Below are 24,271 nucleotides of genomic sequence, written 5' to 3' on the forward strand. Positions count from 1 at the left end.
TCTCAAATCCAAGGTAACACAAACAGAGGTGAAGGAGTGAAGAAAGAGCAGATAAAGTAAATGAGATGAGGATTATGGGCAATGAAGTCAATGGACTGTTGTCGGTCTCATGGAAAAGAGAGGAGAAGCAGGCCATCTCTGCAACACAGTGCATAACATAACTCCTCACATGTATTTTCCATGTAGTTAGATGGAATTGCCATGCAGTGAAATTATGATAAGTGAATCTATATTCTCAGATTATCTATATCAGTCTAACTTCAATGATTGTGCCACACACCAGCCAAGAATAACACAAATGGTGGTATATTAATTTTATATTTCTTTATTTTAACATAAGGCTCCAAGAAACTAGAAGGCAGATTTTGATGTCTGTTCCATCAGTGCAAATCGATTGAAACTGATTCTGATCACACTAGTGTTTTATCCAATTATAAATTCATTGTTCTCAGTTACCCTCCTTCTGATGCTGGTATGAAACAGATCATTTCCACTGAGGTGAGAAACATACACCAGTATAAAGATGGTCTAACTGAGAGGAGAATGGGAATTGTTGACTTTAGTAAACTTACTCGGGATTTATAGATTTGTGACAGGAGAATCTGACCAAAATTATATTGGGCCTGAGCCATATAATATGGACAGAGTGATGGATGCATGGAGAAAAAGGTGAAAAGACAGAGACAGATAGATAGATAGATTATGCCAATTTGTCTTGATTTAAAGTATCAAACTAACATGTCATTTTTCTTTTTAATTCTCAAGATGAAATATGCTGAGGAAGAAAATGAGAAAAAACAGCTCTGTGACTGAGTTTGTCATACTGGGATTCTCTAATCACCCAGACACAAGTTTCATTTATTTTGTGTTATTTCTGTGCATTTACATCATCACAGTGCTAGGCAACATCCTCATCATTATCATCATCAATGTTGATCCGTCCCTTCACACCCCCATGTATTTCTTCCTCAGGAACTTGTCCTTCCTGGATATCTGTTACACCTCAGTCATCCTGCCCAAGCTATTGTCCAACCTCCTCTCAGAGAATAAAGCCATCTCCCTTGCTGGTTGTGCAGTACAGATGTATTTCTTTCTATTCTTTGGTGTTACTGAATGCTGCCTCCTTGCATCTATGGCGTATGACCGCTACAGTGCTATATGCAAACCACTGCAATACATGACCATCATGAATAAGAGGGTTTGCATCCAGCTGACAGGTGGCTCGTGTATCTGTGGCACTCTGGTGGCTGTGGGACACACAACCTTCGTCTTCACACTTCCCTTCTGTGGGTACAATGTGATCAACCACTTCTTCTGTGAGATCCAGCCAGTGCTGAAGCTGGTGTGCGGGAACACCTACTGGATTGAGATCCAGATCTCTGTGGGTGCTGCCTTTGTCCTCATGACGCCTTTCATGCTGATCCTGGTGTCCTACATCTGTATCATCTCCACCACTCTTAAAATTAAGTCCGCCGAAGGCAAGCGCAGAGCCTTCTCCACCTGCTCCTCACACCTCATTGTGGTGACGTTGTTCTACGTGACGGCCCTTATCGTGTATGTGCGCCCCAAGTCCAGCTTCTCTCCAGATGTGAACAAGTTACTCTCTCTGTTCTACTCAGTGGTGACTCCAATCTTGAACCCCATTATCTACAGCCTCAGGAACAAGGAGGTGAAAGATGCCTTGAGGAAAACAGGGATGAAGGTATTTCATCCACAAAAATAGGTATTTTTTTCTCCAGCTAGATTATTCCCTGGGGAATATCCCAGCTCTCAAGAGAATCTATATTGCTAAAGAGACCAAGAGATAGTTCAGCATTACAAATAAATTTATTTAATCAAATGTACTGCTGATCAACTTTTTCTGAAATTTGTATTAAATGACATTTTTTCATTACAATTTTGAATTTGAACAAAATAAATGAGGATTTTATTCTATTCCCTTCTGGCCTAAAATATGTGAATCTTCTAGGAAAGAAAAGAATATGAAAGTACATTGCTTCCTCTTCCCATAGTTTGATGAGTTCCAATTCAAATATTTCTGCCTTTTATATAAAAATCTCTCATATTTCAAGTAGAATTGATTGAAATTTTCTAAGTTTCCCAAATATTTCTCTTCTCAAATGCTAAAGACAAAAACATGCATTGGATAGAATAGCTTGAAAATGTTTTGCTATTATTTTTTCACCCTCAGTAGAGGTAAGTAAATTTTTTAGAACTTTGTAATTAATTTTAAAAAATACTTTCCAAGAAATTTCAGATATCTAAAAAACCATGTTATTAATCATTCTCTCCAAATTTTCAATACATTCTAATTCAGAAACATTTCAGTTCTAGACTAGAATGCCATTTATAATAGGATCATACATGGGATATCTGAAGTCTAAGAGGAAATCTGCATTGCTGGTTATAGCATATTTGTTGTTCTTTCATCCTGGAACATGGAAAACCATTAACCACAGCATTTTTTTTTCACAACGAACTCACTGTTCATCAAGGGTACATCCAGCATGAAGAATCTATCTCTTTCTCACAACACCTAATTTTTAGGTCTACAGAAAATCATTGGAATTCACAAAGCATGGGTTTGGGGTTCAAGTTCGCTACACAATGAGGGGAGGGAGATAAGCACAAGTGAATGGGATCCGCAAAAGCCAGGAGGTTGGGTGGGGAGCTGACTAAACTAGCTACAGGAACTCCTCATTTAAAGTCGGCCCGGTTAATGTTGTTTCAATGTTAAGTTGCTGATCAATTAGGGAACATGCTCGTTTATAGCTGTGCAATGCTTCCTCCTAAAATTGTTTGGCAGCTGCCTCTTTTGTCCACTGATTGCAGGAAGCGCAGTCCTTTGCAGCTAGCTGGTGGGTGGTTGGAACCAGGGTGGACCAGAAGCTCCCCTATCAGCTCCCCCTATCAGCTCTCCACTTCCCTAAGTTCCCTGTGCACAGGGCCAGTGCAAGGATGTTTCACACCCTAGGCAAAATTTCCACCTTGTGCCCTTCCCTGTCCCCGAGCCCCACCTTGAGGCCCCAACCCCTGCGGCAGCTCCCCCCCTCCGCCCTGAGGCATCCCCCTGCCCCAGTTCACGCCTGCCCCGCCTCCTCCCCGAGCATGCCGTGGCTGCTTCACTTCTCCCTCCTCCCAGGCTTGCGGCGCCAATCAGCTTAGGCGCCGCAAGCCTGGGAGGCGGGAGAAGTCAAGCAGACATAGCGTGATCAGGGAGGAGGTGGGGCAGGGGTGAGCTGGGGCAGGGAGTTCCCCTGCGTGCCCCCACTCCCACTTGCTGCAGGCGGCCCTCCCTGCACTCCCCTGCCCCAGCTCCCTCCACCTAAATGCTGGCGGCAACTGGCGTGGCTGAAGATCCAGCTGCCGTGGTCGCTGCCGAAGAAAATGCAGCCCCCCAAATCCTAGTGCCCTCGACGACTGCCTAGATCACCTAAATGGTTGCACTGGCCCTGCCTGTGCAGCAGCTGTCCCTCCTCCCACTGCCATGTGCTGCTCCTGCCCTCTGCCTTGGAGCTGCTCCCAGAGACTCCTGCTTGCTGTATGTGGGGAGGGAGGAAAAGGGGGGCTAATGTCAGGGTGTCTTCCCTTCCCTCCTGCTCCTGCACCCCACTTACCCCATCTTCCATAGAGCAGGGGGACACACCACGGAGGGAGGGAGTGTCTAGGCAGTAGCTAGCGTCTCAGGTTCCAGCAAACTGGTTTCATTAACAAGGCTGTATACTTAAGCCTGAGGTCATCTACTTAAAGGGGAAATACATTTTTTTTTCTCTCAGACACAGGGTGTGTGTCTCTGTCTGCCCTCCCACCTTTCCTACTGCACTCTAGAGTGTTGTGAGAGCTAACCCTTTAGGTCTCAGTCAATTGCTGTCAATATGATGGGGGCTAATTCAATATGATGGGGGCTAATTTAGCTACAAGAAGTCAGGAAAAAGATCTTGAAGTCATTGTGGACAGTTCTCTGAAGATGTCCATGCAGTGTGCAGAGGCAGTCAAAAAAAAAAAAAGCAAACAGGATGTTAGGAATTATTAAAAAGGGGATAGAGAATAATACTAACAGTGTATTATTGCCCTTACATAAATCCAGGGTACGTCCACATCTCGAATACTGCATACAGATGTGGTCTCCTCATCTCAAAAAAGATATACTAGCACTGGAAAAGGTTCAGAAAAGGGCAACTAAAATGATTAGGGGTTTGGAGAGGGTCCCATTTGAGGAGAGATTAAAGACAGTAGGATTCTTCTGCTTGGAAAAGAGGAGACTAAGGGGTGATATGATAGAGGTATATAAAATCATGAGTGATGTGGAGAAAGTGGATAAGGAAAAGTTATTTACTTATTCTCATAATACAAGAACTAGGGGTCACCAAATGAAATTAATAGGCAGCAGATTTAAAACAAATAAAAGGAAGTTCTTCTTCACGCAGCGCACAATCAACTTATGGAAATCCTTACCTGAGGAGGTTGTGAAGGCTAGGGACTATAACAGCATTTAAAAGAGAACTGGACAAATTCATGGTGGTTAAGTCTATAAACGGCTATTAGCCAGGATGGGTAAGGAAATGTGTCCCTAGCCTCTGTTTGTCAGAGGATGGAGATGGATGGCAGAAGAGAGATCACTTGATCATTACCTGTTAGGTTCACTCCCTCTGGGGAACCTGGCATTGGCCACTGTCGGTAGACAGGCTAGATGGACCTTTGGTCTAATCTAGTACGGCCATTCTTATGTTCTCCAAGTCAACCAGGCTTCACAGTCATCATCACTGGGTACCAGTATTAAATTGTTTGTTTAAAACTTATACTGCATGTATGTGTGTGAGTGTGTGTCTTCTGTCTGGTGAAAAAAATTTCCCTGGAACCTAACCCCCCTATTTACATTAATTCTTATGGGGAAATTGGATTTGCTTAACATCATTTTGGTTAAAGTTGCATTTTTTAGGAACTTAACTACAATGTTAAGTGAGGACTTCCTGTGCTAAACTAGCAGATGCTGAGCTGAGGCGTGTGTGCTAAGCCCTGCCCCTCAACAGGAGCCTGTACCTAGGTCCGGGCTGAAGTGAAATGCCTATCTCTGCTTGTGATGTACAGTGATTTCTTGCAAGAAACAAGGAGGAGGAGTTAGATGCAGTAGCAGTTGCCCCATAACTTCTAGCTTAGAGGCTAGGGTACTAAACTCAGAGGTGGGAGACCCCCACACACAGTTCATTTCCCCATGTGTGTGAAGAAAAGGGATTTGTAGAGGAGGTTTCCACCTTCCAGATGAATGCCTTAACCACTGAGCTCTGGGATATTCTGTTGTGGGGTTCCCTCAACCTCACCTGTTCAATGGAGTTCTAATTTACAGAAATAATTAAACAGTCATCAGAGGTGGACAGCTAGGTCTGGGAGTTGACACCTTCCAGGGGAGAAGCCCAAGCACCACTCTAGGTAGAGTTTCTCATACACTATCTGACCCAATGAATATACAAATATTTATCAAAAAAGGACTGAGAGGTCGGAAATGACTGCTCAAATTATTTGCCCTGGTCAAGGGGAAGGGGAATTGAACAGGGGCTGTCTCATACCCCAGGTGGGTATCCTAGATGTAGGCACCCTCTACTAGTGAGGACTCTGAAGTGACTTGGGATTGTTCCAGTTGGGAAGATCCTGAATGCTGTAATCCAGTCTTGGAGACTACAAGTCCTATTATGTTTTAGGGAAGGGAGAGAAACTTCTACTTCCAGGGGATGCAGGGAGAGCATGTGGTGGGCTCCATCTTGATGGGGATGCTAGATCCTGGTTTGGGGTGGGGGTATGAGATTTCTTCGGTGGAGCTCCTTCCCATCCAGGAGCTGCTGCTAGAAAGCCAGAGGCTGCTATTGAGACTCTGCTGGGACTTTGACCTATCAGAGAACCATGGGAGCTATTGCTGGGCTTCATTGGAGCCAGAGAAGACTGTTGCTGTGCCAAGAATTGACTGAGGTTGCCCTGCCATGAAGGCAGCTCTGCTGTTTGGGAAAGTGCTTGCAAGGGAAGAGGACTGTAAAGCAGCAAAGAGACTGTAAAGCATTTCCCAAGTTTGAGACGAGATTAAGAGGTGTTATCATCCAACTAGGTCCTAGGGTTACTGATCTCTGGTTATATCAACTCGCACTTTCAGAGGGCTTCTGCAGCTTGTAATGATCCCATGTTAGCATCTGTCTGCCCCTTGTTGCCAGGGCTGGATGGCTTTATTGGACCAACAGAGTGTTGTCCCCAGGTTCAACATCTTCTAGCACACCCACACAAGCAAGTGTCTGGAACTCTGAAGTTGAGAGGAGTGTACACTCGAGAATGGGGGGGGGGGAGAATGTGGGGCTGGTGCCAATGCAAATGTAAGCTGGTTAAGTTTCATGTACTGCTGTAAACTGTATGTATCAATTGATTTATTGAAGCAACTCCTGCTGTTTTAAATTGGTTGAGATATTTTAATTAATCTCAGCCTGTTATATAACGTTTTCTTAAGTTGTTAAGTAAAGGTGTGTTTATTCTAATCTAAGTATATATTGCTTATAATTGGAAACTTTGAGTAAGACCCATTGCACAGATTAGCTCAGGTTTCTTCCTGCAGGTTCCCAAGGTATGCCGTTGAGTGAGTACAGGGCCCAGCCAGGTTGGAGAACCACCAAGATTCTTTCTTAGCCGGTTTGTGGGATGCACTGAGACTTGTGCACAACATTGTCTTCGTACTGCACCACATTTTTATTTGAAAAAATTGAGCAACATAAAATTAAGACAGCTCACATTAAATGCATTAAAAATGGGCTAACTGTTATATGTCAAAATGTACCTATAAACTAGGAATCATCATAGAGTGGAACTGTGTCTGCAGGGGTCAGTATTTAGCCCTACACCAAACAAAATGTTCCCCAATGACCTGGATAATATTTGCAGGTGAATGAAGAGGATAGGTCACTGATTCTGAGAGATCTGAATCTCTTGATTAACTGTGCACAAACAATTTGCTTTTCAATATGGCTAAATGTAAATGCATACTTCTAGGAGCAAAGAATGCTGGACATACTTGCAAGATGGGGGACTCTATCTGAGGAAATGGTGACTGTGGAAAAGATTTTGGGGACATAGTGGGAAATCAGCTGAACATAGAATCATAGGATCATAGAACTGGAATGGACCTCGAGAGGTCATCTAGTCTGGTCCCCACCACACAAGGCAGGACTAAATATTCTAGAGCATCCCTGACTGGTGTTTGTCCAAACTGCTCTTTAAAATCCCCAATGATGGAGATTCCACAAACTCCCTAGTCAATTTATTCCAGTGCTTAACCACTTTGACAGTTAGGAAGTTTTTCCTAATGACCAACCTAAACTGCCCTTGCTGTAATTTAAGTCCGTTGCTTCTTGTCCTATCCTCAGAGGTTAAGAAGAACAATTTCTCCCCTTGAAACAACCTTTTATGTACTTGAAAACTGTTATCTTCTCTTCTCCAGACTAAACAAACCTATTTTTTGTTCAATCTTCCCTCATAGGTCATGTTTCCTAGTGTAGGGATTGATCCTGGCTGGCAAACCACCAGATAATTAATCCCTGCGACCCCCCGTTACCCCCCGTGATCATAAGAACAGGCAAGTACAGCACTACATGCCTGAGTAGAATGAAAAACATAGCACGTCACGCTTGCAAGCAGCGGGTGAGAGGCAGGGAGATAAGAGAGATCCTCCGCCAGTAAGAAACAAGTAAACAAGGCTGTAAATTATGCTGACAATGTAACCAGAAAGAATAAAAGGGCTGCCACGCCGGCTGACGGGGCGCCTTCCTGAGCAAACAAGCTGTCTGTGTCTGGTTCCTTCCCGCATCCTAGACCTTTAATTATTTTTGTTGTGCTTCTCTGGACTTTCTCCAATTTGTTCACATCTTTCCTGAAATGTGGCACCCAGAACAGGACACAATACTACAGTTGAGCAAGGAGTAGAGCAGAAGGATTACTTCTCGTGTCTTGCTTATAGTACTCCTGCTAATACATCCCAGAATGATGAGGTTTTTTTTCAATAGCATTATACGGTTGATTCATATTTAGCTTGTGATCCACTATGAACTCCAGATCCCTTTCCACAGTACTTCTTCCTAGGCAGTCATTTCCCATTTTGTATGTGTGCAACTGATAGTTCTTTCCTATGTGAAGTACTTTGCATTTGTCCTTATTGAATTTCATCCTATTTACTTCAGACCATTTCTCCAGTTTGTCCAAATCATTTTGAATGTTCATCCTATCCTCCAATGTGCTTGCAATCCCTCCCAGCTTGGTATCATCCACAAACTTTATAAGTGTACTCTCTATGTCATTACCCAAATCGTTGATGAAGATATTACACAGAATTGTACCTAGAACCAATCGCTTTGGGACGCCACTCATTATGCACATCCAGCATAACTGTGAACCACTGATAACTACTCTCTGCGAACGATTTTCCAATTAGTTATGCCCTCACCTTATAATAGCTCCATCTAGGTTGTATTTCCTTAGTTTGTTTATGAGAATATCTTGTGATACAGTATCAGAAGTCTTATTAAAGTCAAGATATGCCACATCTACTGCTTACCCCACATCCACAGGGCTTGTTACCCTGTAAAAGAAAGTATCAGATTGGTTTGACACGATCTGTTCTTGAGAAATCCATGCTGACAGTTATTTATCACCTTATTATCTTCTAGGTGTTTGCAAATTGATTGCTTAATTATTTGCTCCATTATCTTTCCGGGTACAGAATGAGCTCCCAGTATAATGCTTTGGACAAAAGAACTAATTCCTTCCTGTGATGTATAAACAATGGAATCTTGAGTAGGAGTAGAGAGGTTATTTCATCACAGTATTTGCTTCTGTTGTGACCACTGCTGAAATACCATGTCTAGTTCTTCTGTTCACAATTCCATAAGGTTATTGATAAATTTGAGAGGTTTCAGAGAAGAGCCATGAAAATGATTTAAAGGCTGAAAAACCTAACTTATAGTGATAGACTATATGAGCTCAATCTGTTTAGCTTTAGAAAGAGAAAATTTATGGGTGACCTGATTACAGTGTACAAGTATCTACATGGGGAATAAGTATATAATGATGGTCTCTTCAAACTAGAACCAAAAGTTCTTATATGATCCAATAACTAGAATTTGCAATAAGACAAATTCAGACCAGAAATAATGTGTAACATTTTTAATGGAGGAGGTAATTAATCATTGGAAAAATTAAACAAGAGTCATGGTGGATTGTCCCTCACTGACAATTTTAAAATCAAAGTTAGATGTGTCTGAAAAAAGATCTGTTCTATGAATTATTTTGGGGAAGTTCTGTGGACTGTCATACAAGAGGTCAGACTGTGATCATCACAGATCATCACAAGCATCCCTCATGTTCTTGGAATCTTTGAATCCAGAGGCCTAGAGAGAGGCTGCTCTGCTCATGCTCAGAGCCTTATAACCAGGTACCTAAGGAATGTTGACACCAAGAAACTGAGGTTCCTCCAGGATTTTGTGAATATCAGTGGTAGCTGAATCTGGGACTTAGGCCTTTAAAGTATCGGTTAAGATACGTCCAGACTATCTTTGTGAATCTAACCCTAACTCTCCCTCACAATGAGAATATGAGTTGTGGGGTAATGTTTCCATTGACTTGCATTAAAGGCCAGATTTTCAAAGGTGTTCAGGTCATTCAGGTGCCTAATTCTGAGTCAAGTCAATGGGAATTAGGAATGTACATACCTTGATAAACATGGGCCCAGCTGCCTAAGTCACTTTCAAAACTGGTACTTAAGCTTGTAAATCAAAAAGATGTTTCAAAAATTATTTAGATTAGATTGGTTATCAAACTTCACCCTTGATTAATTAGGAGCAGGTTCTGGCAATCTTATTCACACTGAAAATAATGGGGCTTCTGTAGATGAAGGAACAATTTATTGTTTTTGAGAATCTTCCCTTTGCCCATTTGAAGTTGTCATTTGTTGAAAGCAGCATTGGCTCAGTCCATTAACTGTGATGTGATGCGAGCATTGTGCCATTGTCCTTGGGTGGGAATTGCAAGTACTCAGCGGCATTTTGCTGGAGGCGTCCTGCACTTGAACCAAACCCTGAGGTCCCTGTAGGGTATGAGAGGTGGAATTTGGAAATGTGTCTATGGGGTTTAGGAGCCTAAGCGCCAGCTGGATATCTGTCCCAAAAATGCAAAATATTCAATGCTGTATTCTACTCTGTTGAAATCATTAGATGTTTATCACTAATTTCAGGAGAAGAAAGAGTACAGTATTCCCATTATAATGATGTTATCACTTCATGTAATGAGACATCCAAGGTGTACCAAACCCCAGGTCCCTGGGGCTTATAAAGAAGCTGTTAAATATTGAAGTTCCATCCATGACTGAATTCTTTGGTAACTACAGAGAGGAGATGAATGTGGGGCACAGAGCAGGTGAGAAATTCCTTGATTTGTCCAGAGTTATGTATATTTCCTTTGGATTCTTCTAAGTGATCTCAATCTAGATGAGTCTTGTGAAATCTCTATTATTTCTTAAGTTGAAATGTGCTCTGTTTAAAAGCCCTGAGTTCAATCCCACTTGGCGTAAATGCTGGGTAACTCTACTGTAGTTAATTGTAGAACTGTTTGAAAATATTCCAGCACAACAATTTTCCATCAGAAAATGCTGGTTGGATAGAACCAAAGCCTTTTACATGGGAATATACTGATTTTGTCTACATTTTGAAATAACATTATCAAAATGTTTTGTCTATTCTATTCTTTTCTATTCTATTCCAGTTAAAATGATAACTCTGAGAGATATTATTTGACCTTATTAAAATGAAACATTTTTACATTACTAAAATGAAACATTCTAACATGCTTGTAAGGTTCAAAGAATTTTTTTGACTATACCATTCTTCATAAAAAAAAAATTCTAAACATTTGCCTTTCGTCTTGATTTGTGATTTAATGAAATATTGAAAACTTAGCATTTACCATGGGTCATAAACAGAAGAAACATGCCCTAAATAATTGTAGATTGACAAAGACATTTGAGAAACTGTCAAAATATTTATTCAGTTAAATTTGAGACTTCCAAACGAGCATAAGGAAGTTAAATTTCAGTGACGAGTAGGTCTCATACAGATGATAAAATAAAACAAAATAAAAATAAAAACTGTACTCAGTAATACTGATTCCTTTTTAAAGTACACATTCAAGAGAACAGTAACCTTTTCCAAGCATAATCTACATGTCTTTCATCAAGTCTTTGTCTTCATTGGTGGTACTGCATAGGGTACAGGACTATGTCTACATCTTTATGCCAGTCCGTGATCACAGTTCCATGTGTAGTTATTAGGACTGTTGATTAATCACAGTTAACTCACATGATTAACTCAAAAAAGTGAAGTGTGATTAAAAAAAAATTGTGATTAATTGCATTGTTAAACAAAAGAATACCAATTGAAATTTATTAAATTTTTTTGATATTTTTTGCATTTTCAAATATATTGATTTCTGTTGCAACACAGAATACAAAGTCTACAGTGCTCACTTTATATTATTATTTTTGATTACAAATAGTTGCACTGTGAAATGATAAAGAAAATAAATAGTATTTTTCAATTCACCTCATACAAGTACTGTAGTGCAATCTCTTTATTATGAAAGTGTAACTTACAAATGAAGATTTTTTTGTTCCATAACTGCACTCAAAACCAAAACAATGTAAAACTTTAGAGCCCACAAGTCCATTCAGTCCTACTTGTTCAGCCAATTGCTAAAACAAACAAGATTTTTTTTTACATTTATGGGAGATACTGCTCACTACATCTTATTTACAATGTCATCTGGAAGTGAGAACAGGTGTTTGCATGGCAATTTTGTAGCTGGCACTGGAAAGTATTTACTTGCCAGATATGCTAAACATTCATATGCCTCTTCATGCTTTGGCGAACATTCCAGAGGACATGCTTCCATGCTGATGATGCTCGTTAAAAAAAAATAATACATTAATTAAATTTATGACTGAACTCCTTGAGGGAGAACTGTATGTCTCCTCTTCTGTTTTACTTGCATTCTGCCATATATTTCATATTCTTGCCATCTCAGATGATGACCCAGCATGTTTGTTTTAAGAACACTTTCACAGCAGATTTGACAAAACACAAAGAAGATACCAATGTGAGATTTCTAAGAATAGATACAGCACTTGACTCAAGGATTAAGAATCTGAAGTGCCTTCCAAAATCTCAGAGGGACGAGGTGTGGAGAATGTTTTCAGATGTCTTAAAAGAGCAACACTCTAATGAAGAAACTACAGAACCCAAACCACCAAAAAAGAAAATCAACCTTATGCTGGTGGCATCTGACTCAGATAATGAAAATGAACATGTGTTGGTCTGCTCTGCTTTGGACTGTTATTGAGCAGAACCCGTCATTAACATGGACACATGTCCACTGGAATGGTGGTTGCAGCATGAAGGGACATATGAAGTGCATCTGCACATAAATATCTTGCGATGCCGGCTACAACAGATCCATGCAAATGCCTGTTCTCACTTTCAGGTGACATTGTTATCATAACCGTAGTCCCAGATTTGGACCTTAGCGTCCAAAATATGGGGGTTAGCATGAAAACCTCCAAGCTTAGTTACCAGCTTGGACCTGGTACTTGCTGCCACCACCCAAAAAATTAGAGTGTTTTGGGGCACTCTGGTCCCCCTGAAAAACCTTCCCTGGGGACCCCAAGACCCAAATCCCTTGAGTCTCACAACAAAGGGAAATAATCCTTTTTCCCTTCTCCCCTCCAGGTGCTCCTGGAGAGATACACAGACACAAGCTCTGTGAATCCAAACAGAGTGACTCCCCCTCTCCGTTCCCAGTCCTGGAAACAAAAGCACTTTCCTCTTCACCCAGAGGGAATGCAAAATCAGGCTAGCAAATCCAACACACACAGATCTCCCCCGATTTCTTCCTCCCACCGATTCCCTGGTGAGTACAGACTCAATTTCCCTGAAGTAAAGAAAAACTCCAACAGGTTTTAAAAGAAAGCTTTATATAAAAAGAAAGAAAAAATACATACAAATGGTCTCTCTGTATTAAGGTGACAAAATACAGGGTCGATTGCTTAAAAGAATATTGAATAAACAGCCTTATTCAAAAGAATACAAATCAAAGCACTCCAGCACTTATATTCATGCAAATACCAAAGAAAAGAAACCATATAACTTACTATCTGATCTCTTTGTCCATATACTTAGAAACAGAAGATTAGAAAACAGAAACTACTTCTCCAAAGCTCAGAGAAAGCAGGCAGACAGAAAACAAAGACCTCAGACACAAAATTCCCTCCACCCAAAGTTGAAAAAATCTGGTTTCCTGATTGGTCCTCTGGTCAGGTGCTTCAGGTGAAAGAGACATTAACCCTTAGCTATCTGTTTATGACACGCCCCCCAAATTGCAGACAGTGGGGAAGCTCACTGGCGGCGATTTCCTTTTAGAACTTTAAAATAAACAGATTACTACAACACATGCACCTTTACATATACTACTAAGTATATAACTAACAGACTTTTACATTTTAAGAACACTTTTTAACTACTGAATTGTGGGAAACTCTCACGGGAGAGTGCATCAGCAACTTTGTTAGAAGCTCCTGTGATGTGTTGAATTTTAAAATCAAAATATTGGAGAGCTAAACTCCAATGAAGAAGTTTCTTGTTGTTCCCCTTGGCAATATGAAGCCACTTTAGTGCAGCATGGTCAGTTTGTAGTTGGAACCGCCGTCCCCAAACATATGGGCGTAGCTTTTCCAGGGCGTACACAATGGCATAGCATTCCTTTTCACTGACTGACCAGTGACTTTCCCTCTCAGACAGTTTCTTGCTGAGAAACACGACAGGATGGAAGGTGTGATCTGTTGCTTCCTGCATGAGCACTGCTCCTATACCACGCTCAGATGCATTCGTGGTTACTAGGAATGGTTTGTTAAAATCCGGGGCCCTGAGCACAGGGTCAGACATGAGCGTTGCCTTAAGTTGGGTAAAGGCCTTTTGACACTCATCAGTCCACTTAACTGCATTTGGCTGGGTCTTTTTGGTCAGGTCGGTCAGTGGGGCAGCGATCTGGCTGTAGTGTGGTACAAATCGCCTGTAGTATCCGGCCAAGCCTAAGAAGGATTGGACCTGTTTCTTTGACCTTGGGACAGGCCACTTTTGGATAGCATCCACCTTGGCCTGTAGGGGGTTTATGGTTCCTCGACCCACCTGGTGCCCCAGGTAAGTCACTTTGTTTTGGCCTATTTGACACTTTTTGGCCTTAACAGTTAGTCCGGCCTGCCTGATGCGCTCAAAGACCTTTTCCAGGTGTAGTAGGTGTTCGGGCCAGGAGTGTGAAAAAATGGCCACATCATCGAGGTAGGCAACTGCAAATTCTCCCAGTCCAGCTAGTAGACCATCTACCAGCCTCTGGAAGGTGGCGGGTGCATTTCAAAGGCCGAAAGGAAGGACATTGAATTCATACACCCCCGCATGGGTGACGAATGCTGACCTCTGCTTGGCAGGTTCATTTAGCGGTACTTGCCAGTACCCCTTGGTTAAGTCTATTGTAGAGATGAACTGGGCACGTTCCAACTTCTCCAATAGCTTATCGGTGCGTGGCATTGGATAGTTGTCCGGACGAGTTACCGCATTTAGCTTACGGTAGTCCACGCAAAAGCGTATTTCCCCATCTGGTTTGGGTACCAGAACCACTGGAGATGCCCATGCACTGGTAGATGGGCGGATTATACCTATCTGTAGCATGTGCTGGATCTCCCATTCTATAGCAGCTTGGGCATGAGGAGACACCCGGTAGGGTGGGGTTCTGATTGGGTGAGCATTACCTGTGTCAATGGAGTGGTATGCCCATTCAGTCCGTCCTGGGGTGGCTGAGAACAATGGGGCAAAGCTAGTGCACAGCTCCTTGATTTGTCGCCGCTGCAGACGTTCCAGGGTGGTTGAGAGGTTCACCTCTTCCACGCCACCGTCTTTTTTTTCGTCGTAGTAGACACCGTCAGGCCACTCAGCATCATCTCCCTGGACTGTAAACTGACAAACCTGTAAGTCTCTGGAATAGAAAGGCTTGAGAGAATTAACATGGTACACTTTAGGCTTTAGTGAGGAATTGGGAAATGCTATGAGGTAGTTTACAGTTCCCAGGCGCTCTTGGACCGTGAATGGCCCTTCCCATGATGCTTCCATCTTATGGGCCTGTTGCGCCTTCAAGACCATAACCTGGTCTCCTACCTTGAAGGACCGATCTCTGGCATGTCTGTCATACCAGGCCTTTTGCTCTTCTTGAGCATCCTTTAGGTTCTCTCTAGCAAGGGATAAAGAGTGTCGGAGGGTGCTTTGAAGGTTGCTTACAAAGTCCAGAATGTTAGTTCCTGGAGAAGGCGTAAATCCCTCCCATTGCTGCTTCACCAACTGTAATGGTCCCTTAACCTCGTGACCATACACAAGTTCAAATGGTGAAAACCCTAAACTGGGATGTGGTACAGCCCTGTAGGCAAACAGCAACTGCTGCAACACTAGGTCCCAATTATTGGAGAATTCGTTGATGAATTTTCGTATCATGGCCCCCAAAGTTCCATTGAACCTTTCCACCAGGCCATTGGTTTGATGGTGGTACGGGGTGGCAACCAAGTGATTCACCCCATGAGTTTCCCACAGTTTTTCCATGGTCCCTGCCAGGAAATTAGACCCTGAATCTGTAAGGATGTCGGAGGGCCAACCTACCCTGGCAAAGATGTCTGTTAGGGCCAGGCACACAGTGTTAGCCCTGGTGTTGCCTAGAGCTACTGCTTCCGGCCATCGGGTAGCAAAGTCCACTAAAGTCAGTACGTACTGCTTTCCTCTGGGTGTCTTTTTTGGTAAAGGACCCAGAATATCCACAGCTACTCGCTGAAATGGGACCTCAATTATGGGGAGTGGCTGGAGAGGGGCCTTGACCTGGTCTTGAGGCTTTCCCACTCTTTGGCACACCTCACAAGACCGGACATACTTGGCAACGTCCTTGCCCATCCCCTCCCAGTGGAAGGACTTCCCCAACCGGTCCTTGGTTCTGTTCACCCCAGCATGGCCACTGGGATGATCATGGGCTAAGCTTAAGAGCTTCCCCCGGTACTTAGTTGGAACCACCAACTGTTTTTGCGGCTGCCATTCTTCCCGGTGTCCACCAGAAAGAATTTCCTTGTATAAAAGTCCTTGGTCTATAACAGACCGGGATCGATTAGAAGAGCTGAGAGGCGGTGGGGTGCTCCGTGCCGCCGCCCAAGCTTTCTGAAGGCTGTCATCTGCTTCCTGCTCAGTCTGGAACTGTTCCCTTGAGGCTGGGGTCACCAGTTCTTCCTCAGACTGTGGACTTGGGCTTGGTCCCTGTGGAAGCGATGTAGGTGATGAGGTTGTTTCCGTTGCTGGTGTACCGCTCTCCGCTGGTGCACCTGAGGGTATTTCAGGCTCTGGCTGAGCCTTTTGGGTATGGCTGTCTGTTGTTTCTGCCAGTTCTGGCTCGCTGGCGCCCACTGGCTTTGAGTTTGAAGATGGGGTTGCAATTGCTGGTGCTGGTTGCTGTTCCAGTTCCGGGCCTGGGACTGGAGGTGTTGTGGCTGTTTCAGTGGTTGGCATGGAATCCGGGTCCACTATCTCTGTCTGGATCTCTGGTAACACAGACGGGGCCTCTGTGGACGGTTCAGGAACAGGAATGGGTCTGGAAGCTTGCCTGGTTTGGCTACGGGTAACCATTCCCATTCTCTTGGCCCGCCTCACCTGGTTGGCCAAGTCTTCCCCCAGTAGCATGGGGATAGGATAATTGTCATAGACAGCAAATGTCCACATTCCTGACCAGCCTTTGTACTGGACAGGCAGTTGAGCTGTAGGCAAGTCTACAGCTTGTGACATGAAGGGGTAAATTGTAACTTTGGCCTTTGGGTTGATGAATTTGGGGTCAACAAAGGATTGGTGGATAGCTGACACTTGTGCCCCCGTGTCTCTCCACGCAGTAACCTTCTTTCCGCCCACTCTCAAATTTTCCCTTCGCTCCAAGGGTATTTGAGAGGCATCCGGGCCTGGGGATCTTTGGTGTGATGGTGGTGTAATGAATTGCACTCGCATGGTGTTCTTTGGACAGTTGGCCTTGATATGTCCCAGTTCATTACACTTAAAGCATCTTCCATCAGATGGGTCACTGGGCCGAGGTGAGTTACTGGAGACTGGTGAGGTGGAAGAGTAGGGCGTCTGTGGCTTTACTTGGGTTGTATGTGGGGTCTTTGGCTGTCCTCGGTTGTAGGGTTTATGGTCGGTGTGCCCCCTGGGGTATTCGTTCCCCTTGACAGTAGCTTTCTTGCTTTCTGCCAGTTCCATCCATTTGGCTCCAATCTCCCCCGCCTCAGCGAGATCTTTGGGTTTTCCATCTTGTATGTACCGTGTGATGTCTTCAGGAACACCATCCAAGAACTGCTCCATTTGTATGAGGAGGTGCAGTTCTTCCAAGGTTTGAACGTTGTGTCCTGTTATCCAGGCCTCATAGTTTTTTGCAACGTAGTAGGCGTGTTTGGGAAATGACACCTCTGGTTTCCACTTTTGGGTTCTGAAGCGCCGACGGGAATGATCTGGGGTTATCCCCATTCTGTATCTGGCCTTGGTTTGAAAAAGTTTATAGTCATTCATTTGCTGCTTAGGCATTTCAGCTGCCACCTCTGCTAAAGGTCCACTGAGCTGTGACCTTAATTCTACCATGTACTGGTCTTCGGGGATGCTGTACCCAAGACAGGCTCTTTCAAAATTTTCCAAGAAGGCCTCGGTGTCATCACCTGCCTTGTAGGTGGGAAATTTCCTGTGCTGTGGAGCAATAATTGGCGATGGGTTGTTAGGATTGGCTGGAGTCTGTTGCTTAGCCTTTTCTAATTCCATGGCCTGTTGGTGGGCTTCCCTCTGGAGTTCTATCTGTCTTCTGTGGGCTGCCTCTTCTTCTTCTAGTTTTCTTTTGTGTGCTGCCTCTTTGGCTGCCTGTTCTCTTTGGTAGGCTGCCTGTTCTCTTTGGTAGGCTGCCTCTCTGATCTGTTCTTCTCTTTCTTTCATCTCCATCTCTTTTTGTTTTATTTCCAGTTGTCGCCTGTGTTCAGCTTCTCTGAATTGTTCTTCGGCCTCAATTTTTGCCTTAGAAGTCATGGTTCCTGTTTTCTTGGGTTGGGGTGCCCTCCGGTGTTTATCTTCTGCACTGCAGGCTCTGTTGCCTCCTGAAGTCGGCCTAGCAACAGTGCTTTTTTCCTTTTCTTCCTCTAGCGTAAACTAGAAAAACCACTTTATTTGCATGTATATAGTGCTGGTAATGACTCTCAATGGGAGTGCTATTGTGTGACAAAAGACTCTTAATAGCACCTTAATGGTTTCTTGCTTATTATGCAAGCCACAAACTGCCAGAGAGAGCAGAAAAAAAATTCTCTCTGGTTCCCTTTTTAAAACCAAACTGTTTCTCTCTGCTAAAAAGCCCCTAGCAGAGAAAAGAAAAATAAAATATTTCTACTGGCTTCTGGATTCTGTCTATCCCGTAACCGCTGCACACCATATCATAACCGTAGTCCCAGATTTGGACCTTAGCGTCCAAAATATGGGGGTTAGCATGAATACCTCCAAGCTTAGTTACCAGCTTGGACCTGGTACTTGCTGCCACCACCCAAAAAATTAGAGTGTTTTGGGGCACTCTGGTCCCCCTGAAAAACCTTCCCTGGGGACCCCAAGACCCAAATCCCTTGAGTCTCACAACAAAGGGAAATAATCCTTTTTCCCTTCTCCCCTCCAGGTGCTCCTGGAGAGATACACAGACACAAGCTCTGTGAATCCAAACAGAGTGACTCCCCCTCTCCGTTCCCAGTCCTGGAAACAAAAGCACTTTCCTCTTCACCCAGAGGGAATGCAAAATCAGGCTAGCAAATCCAACACACACAGATCTCCCCCTGATTTCTTCCTCCCACCGATTCCCTGGTGACTACAGACTCAATTTCCCTGAAGTAAAGAAAAACTCCAACAGGTTTTAAAAAGAAAGCTTTATATAAAAAGAAAGAAAAAATACATACAAATGGTCTCTCTGTATTAAGGTGACAAAATACAGGGTCGATTGCTTAAAAGAATATTGAATAAACAGCCTTATTCAAAAGAATACAAATCAAAGCACTCCAGCACTTATATTCATGCAAACACCAAAGAAAAGAAACCATATAACTTACTATCTGATCTCTTTGTCCATATACTTAGAAACAGAAGATTAGAATACAGAAACTACTTCTCCAAAGCTCAGAGAAAGCAGGCAGACAGAAAACAAAGACCTCAGACACAAAATTCCCTCCACCCAAAGTTGAAAAAATCTGGTTTCCTGATTGGTCCTCTGGTCAGGTGCTTCAGGTGAAAGAGACATTAACCCTTAGCTATCTGTTTATGACAATTGTAAACAAGACATGGGCAACATTATCTCCTGCAAATTGTAACCAAACTTATTTGTCTGAGCGATTGGCTGAAGTAGGACTGAATGAACTTGTAGGCTCTAAAATTTTATATTGTTTTATTTTAGAATGCAGTTATTTTTTGTACATAATTCTACATTTGTAAGTTCAACTTTCATTATAAAGAGATTGCACTACAGTACTTGTATTAGGTGAATTGAAATATACTATTTCTTTTGTTTTTTACAGCGCATATACTTGGAATAAAAATAAATATAAAGTGAGCACTGTATGCTTTGTATTCAATGTCGTAATTGAAACAAGTATATTTGAAAATGTAGAAAACATCCAAAATTATTTGAATAAATGGTATTCTATTGTTGTTTAATGGTGCAATTAATTGCAATTAATTTTTTTAATCGTGATTAATTTTTTTAATTGCTTGACAGCCCTAGTAGTTATATGCAGCAGTGAAAGGCTCCAGCAGTGGGAGACTGTAAAGAGATGCAGGATTTTTCCCCATTTCCACACTCATTCTCTGTATTGGGAAAGGCTCCAGCAGGTGGGAGTTCGCAGGACACCACACTGCTAAAATAGAAGTGTAGATGGGGGAGAGATTGATAAGGTATGTAGAGAGCCAAGTAGGATACATACCCTAAGGATCATGCATGTCTTTACTCACCTAAGTCACGCTTCGCCATCTCCACTGCCAAGCTAGAGGGTCATACCATGTATGCCTCCCTAAGTACTGTGCAGTATTAATGTACCCATACAGAGAAATATGGACCCTAATCTTCCTTACCATACTGTAATATTCATGCAACCCAGTTGGGTCCAGTGAAGCTACTCCTAATTTATCGTGGTGTCAGTAAAAGGACAATTAGTAGAAAAGAAATGGAATACAAAAGGTTTAGAATGTGGGAAATAGGGAGAGATTAATGGGTAGATAAAGAGAGGCACAAACAAAGGTACAGGCATGAATGAAGAGGGGACAAAGTGAATAAAATCAGAATTAAGGGCACTGAAGTCAATGGACTGTTGCCAATGTCGTGGAAAGGAGAGGAGAAACAAGCCATGTCTGTAGCACAATGCATAACATAACTCCCACATGTATTCCCATGTAGTCTGTTGGAATTGTCATGCAGTGAATATATGATAAACAAGTCTATGTTCTCAGCTGATGTATATTGGCCTAACTTTTCTGATTGTGCCACACATCAGGCAAAAATCTGCTATATATTATCTTAACATACAAAAGACTTGGAGGCAGCTTTTGACATCTAATTCCATCAGTGTAAATCCACTGAAGCTGTTTCTGCTCACACTCATGGTTTACACAAGTACAATTTCATCGGTCAAAGTTTTTTTTTTCCTTTCTGATGCTAGTGAAAAAGGTATATTTACACTGAGGTTAGGAAGATACCTTGTATAAACCTGTTGGAACTGAGAGAAGAATGCAAACTATCAACCTTATTGAAGTTATTCTGGATTGACAGTGTTCTGACAGGAGAACTGGAGCAAAATAGCGTCGGTCCTGATTCATATCAGACAGACAGAGGGATGTATGTGTGGAGAGATAGTGGACAAGTCATGATAGATAGATAGATTACATGTCAGTTTGACTTGATTTAAGGTATCAAACTAATATGCAGTTTTTCTTTTTAATTCTCAAGTTGAATTATACTGAAGAAGAAAATGAGAAAAAACACCTCTGTGATTGAGTTTGTCATACTGGGCTTCTCTAATTACCCAGACATGAATCCTGGTTTGTTCATGGTTTTTCTATGTATTTACATCATCACAGTGCTGGGCAACAGCCTCATCATTATCATCATAAGTGTGGATCCTGTTCTTCACACTCCTATGTATTTCTTCCTCAGGACCTTGTCTTTCCTGGAGATCTGTTACACATCAGTGACTCTACCCAAGATACTAGCCAACTTGGTCTCAGAGAGTAAAATCGTGTCCTTTGCCAGTTGTGCTGTACAGATGTATTTCTTTCTATTCTTCGGTGTTACTGAATGCTTCCTGCTTGCTTGTATGGCCTATGACCGCTACAGTGCCATATGCAATCCATTGCACTACACTGCCATCATGAATAAAAGGGTTTGCATCCAGCTGACAGGTGGCTCATTTATCTGTGGCACCTTGGCAGCCATGGGGCACACAACTTTTGTCTTCACACTTCCTTTTTGTGGATCCAATGTAATCAACCACTTATTTTGTGAAATCCAACCAGTGCTGAAGCTAGTGTGCGGGGACACCTCTTGGATTGAGATCCTGATAATTTTGGGTGCTGCCTTTGTCCTCATACTGCCTTTCATGCTGATCCTGGTATCCTACATCTGTATCATCTCCACCATTCTTAAAATTAGATCCACTGAAGGCAGGCGCAGAGCCTTCTCCACCTGCTCCTCACACCTCATCGTGGTAACATTGTTCTATGGGACAGCTCTTGTCATGTACATGAGTCCCAAGTCCAGCTTCTCTCCAGTTGTGAACAAGTTACTCTCTCTGTTCTACTCAGTGGTGACTCCGATCTTGAACCCCATTATCTACAGCCTCAGGAACAAGGAGATGAAAAGTGCTTTGAGGAAAATAGGGATGAAGAAATTTCTTTCAGAAATATAGATAATTTCCCTTCAGCTGGGTTATGCCCTTTCAAGAAACTCTACAGCATGGAAGAAACATCTCAACATTATGAAGAAATTTATCTAATCAAATGTGGTGCTGGAAAACTTTTTTTGAAGTTTGTATTTCAATTAGTTTTTGTAATTAAAATTATGAATTTTCAGCAAAAGAAATGAGGATTTTTTCAATCCCCTTCTGTCCTAAAAATCTGTGACTATTTAGAAAATTACACTGCTCCCTCTTTGCATTTTTCGACCTGTTCTAATTCTAGTGTATCTAAATTTTGTAGAAAAATCTCTCATATTTAAATTAGAGTTGGCTGAAATTTCTAAATTCCTCAAAGATTTCTCATCACTAGACACAAAGAAAAAAACATGTATTGGGTGGAGGAGCTTGAAAATGTTTTGCTATTATTTTTTCAGCTTCAGTAGAAGTATTTAAGTATTTAAAACACAGCTACCCCTCTGATATTTATAATTAGATTGCACATGGTATATCTGAGGTCTAGGAGGAAATCTGCATTGCTGGTGAACTCATACATATCATTCTTTGGTCCCGGGACACGTAAAACCATTAATCACAACATCTATTTTTCACTAGGAATTCATTGTTCATCAGGGGTACATCCAGTATGATTAATATGTCTCCTTCTCACCATGCCTAAATTTTAGGCATATTGAAAACCACTGTGTTTCACAAAGCCTGGGTTTGGGGCCTAGCTTCCCTGTAGAATGAGAGGAGGGAGATAAACTCCAAACAATGGGCTCCACAAAAGCCAGGATAAACTAGCTAGTGGGAGATGCTGAGTTGAGGCATGTATGCTAAGCCCTGCCCCTCAACACAAGTCCAGTGCCTAGGTCCAGACTGAAGTGAAGTGTCTTTCTCTGCTTGTGATGTCCAGGAAGGAACTGTCTTCTGGAGGTAGGTTCCTGAGGGGTTTCTTGCAAGAAACAATGGAGGAGGAGTTGGGTGCAATAGCAGCTTCCCTATAACTTTTAGCTTAGAAGCTTTGGTACACACCTGGTAAGTGGGAGACCCCCATTCAGTTCCCTATCTATCTGATGAGGAGAAGGGATTTGTAGAGGGGGTTTCCACCTCCCAGATGAGTGCCTTAACAACTGAGCTCTGGGATATTCTGGTGTGAGGTTCCCTCAGCCTCACCTGTTGAATAGCATTCCAATTTACATAAATAATTAAAGAGTCGTCAGAGCAGTGCACCTGGTTCCTGGGGCTGCCCCCTTCCAGGGGAGAACCTCAACCACCAAACTAAAGGGTGATTCTCACATGCTCTTTGGCCTAATGAATATGCAAGTATTTATCAAAAAAAGCCATGAGAGGCAGGAAATGTTTGTTCAAATTCTTGGTCCTTTTCCAGGGGAGGGGAACTTGAACAAGGGATGTCCCATACCCCAGCTGGATGTCCTAACTGTAGGTACCCTCTACTAGAGTGGTGTCTGAACTGGTTTGGCATTGTTACAGTCGGGAAAATCCTGAGTGCTGCAATCCAGCCTTGGAGACTACAACTCCCAAGATGCCTTGGGAAAAAGAGAGACACTTCTGCTTCAAAGGGATGCAGGAAGACCATGCAGTGGGCTCCATCTTGGTGGGGAGCTGATATCCTGCCAGCAGTGTGTGTGTGGAGATTTCTTTGTGGAGCTCTTTGCAAGCCAGGACTGCTGCTAAGCTGCTGCTAGAAAGCCAGAAACTGATATTGAGAGTCTGCTGGGACCTTGGCCCTAGCCAGGAACCAGGGCAGCTAGTGTTGGGCTTCACTGGAGCCAGTGCAGAGAATGTTGCTGTACCCAGAACTGACTGAAGTGGGTCTGCAGTGAAGAGTGTGTGAGCAGGGTTGTAAACATCTGGTTTTGGACCAGAACTCCTGGCAGAAAAGGGACACTGGTGGCTCCAGTAACCAGTGCTGACCAGGCCACTGAAAGTCCAGTCGGCAGCGCAGCAGGATAAGGCAGGTTCCCTGCGTGCCCTGGCTCTGCGTGGTCCCTGGAAGCAGCGGCATGTCTCCCGTCTGGCTCCCAGGCTAAGGGGTAGTCAAGGAGCTCTGTGTGCTGCCCCTGCTCCGAGCTCCGGCTCCTCAGCTCCCATTGTCCAGGAACCACAGCCAATGGGAGATGTAGGGGTGGTGCCTGCAGATGGTGCATCACGTTGAGCCACCTGGCTGTG

General features: G+C 43.0%; 2 protein-coding genes across 2 annotated transcripts; both read left to right on the plus strand.

Annotated features, from left to right (window-relative positions):
* Positions 1–787: 787 nt before the first annotated feature.
* LOC127031219 (olfactory receptor 10C1-like) lies at positions 788–1,723 on the plus strand. The gene has a single exon (XM_050917986.1). The coding sequence runs from the start codon at positions 788–790 to the stop codon at positions 1,721–1,723; it is 936 nt and encodes a 311-aa protein (XP_050773943.1).
* A 19,434-nt stretch (positions 1,724–21,157) lies between these two features.
* LOC127031218 (olfactory receptor 10C1-like) lies at positions 21,158–22,093 on the plus strand. Its single transcript, XM_050917984.1, has one exon. The coding sequence runs from the start codon at positions 21,158–21,160 to the stop codon at positions 22,091–22,093; it is 936 nt and encodes a 311-aa protein (XP_050773941.1).
* Positions 22,094–24,271: the final 2,178 nt, after the last annotated feature.

The sequence above is a fragment of the Gopherus flavomarginatus genome, chromosome 11 (genome assembly GCF_025201925.1).
Source record: "Gopherus flavomarginatus isolate rGopFla2 chromosome 11, rGopFla2.mat.asm, whole genome shotgun sequence".
Classification (NCBI taxonomy): Eukaryota; Metazoa; Chordata; order Testudines; family Testudinidae; genus Gopherus; species Gopherus flavomarginatus.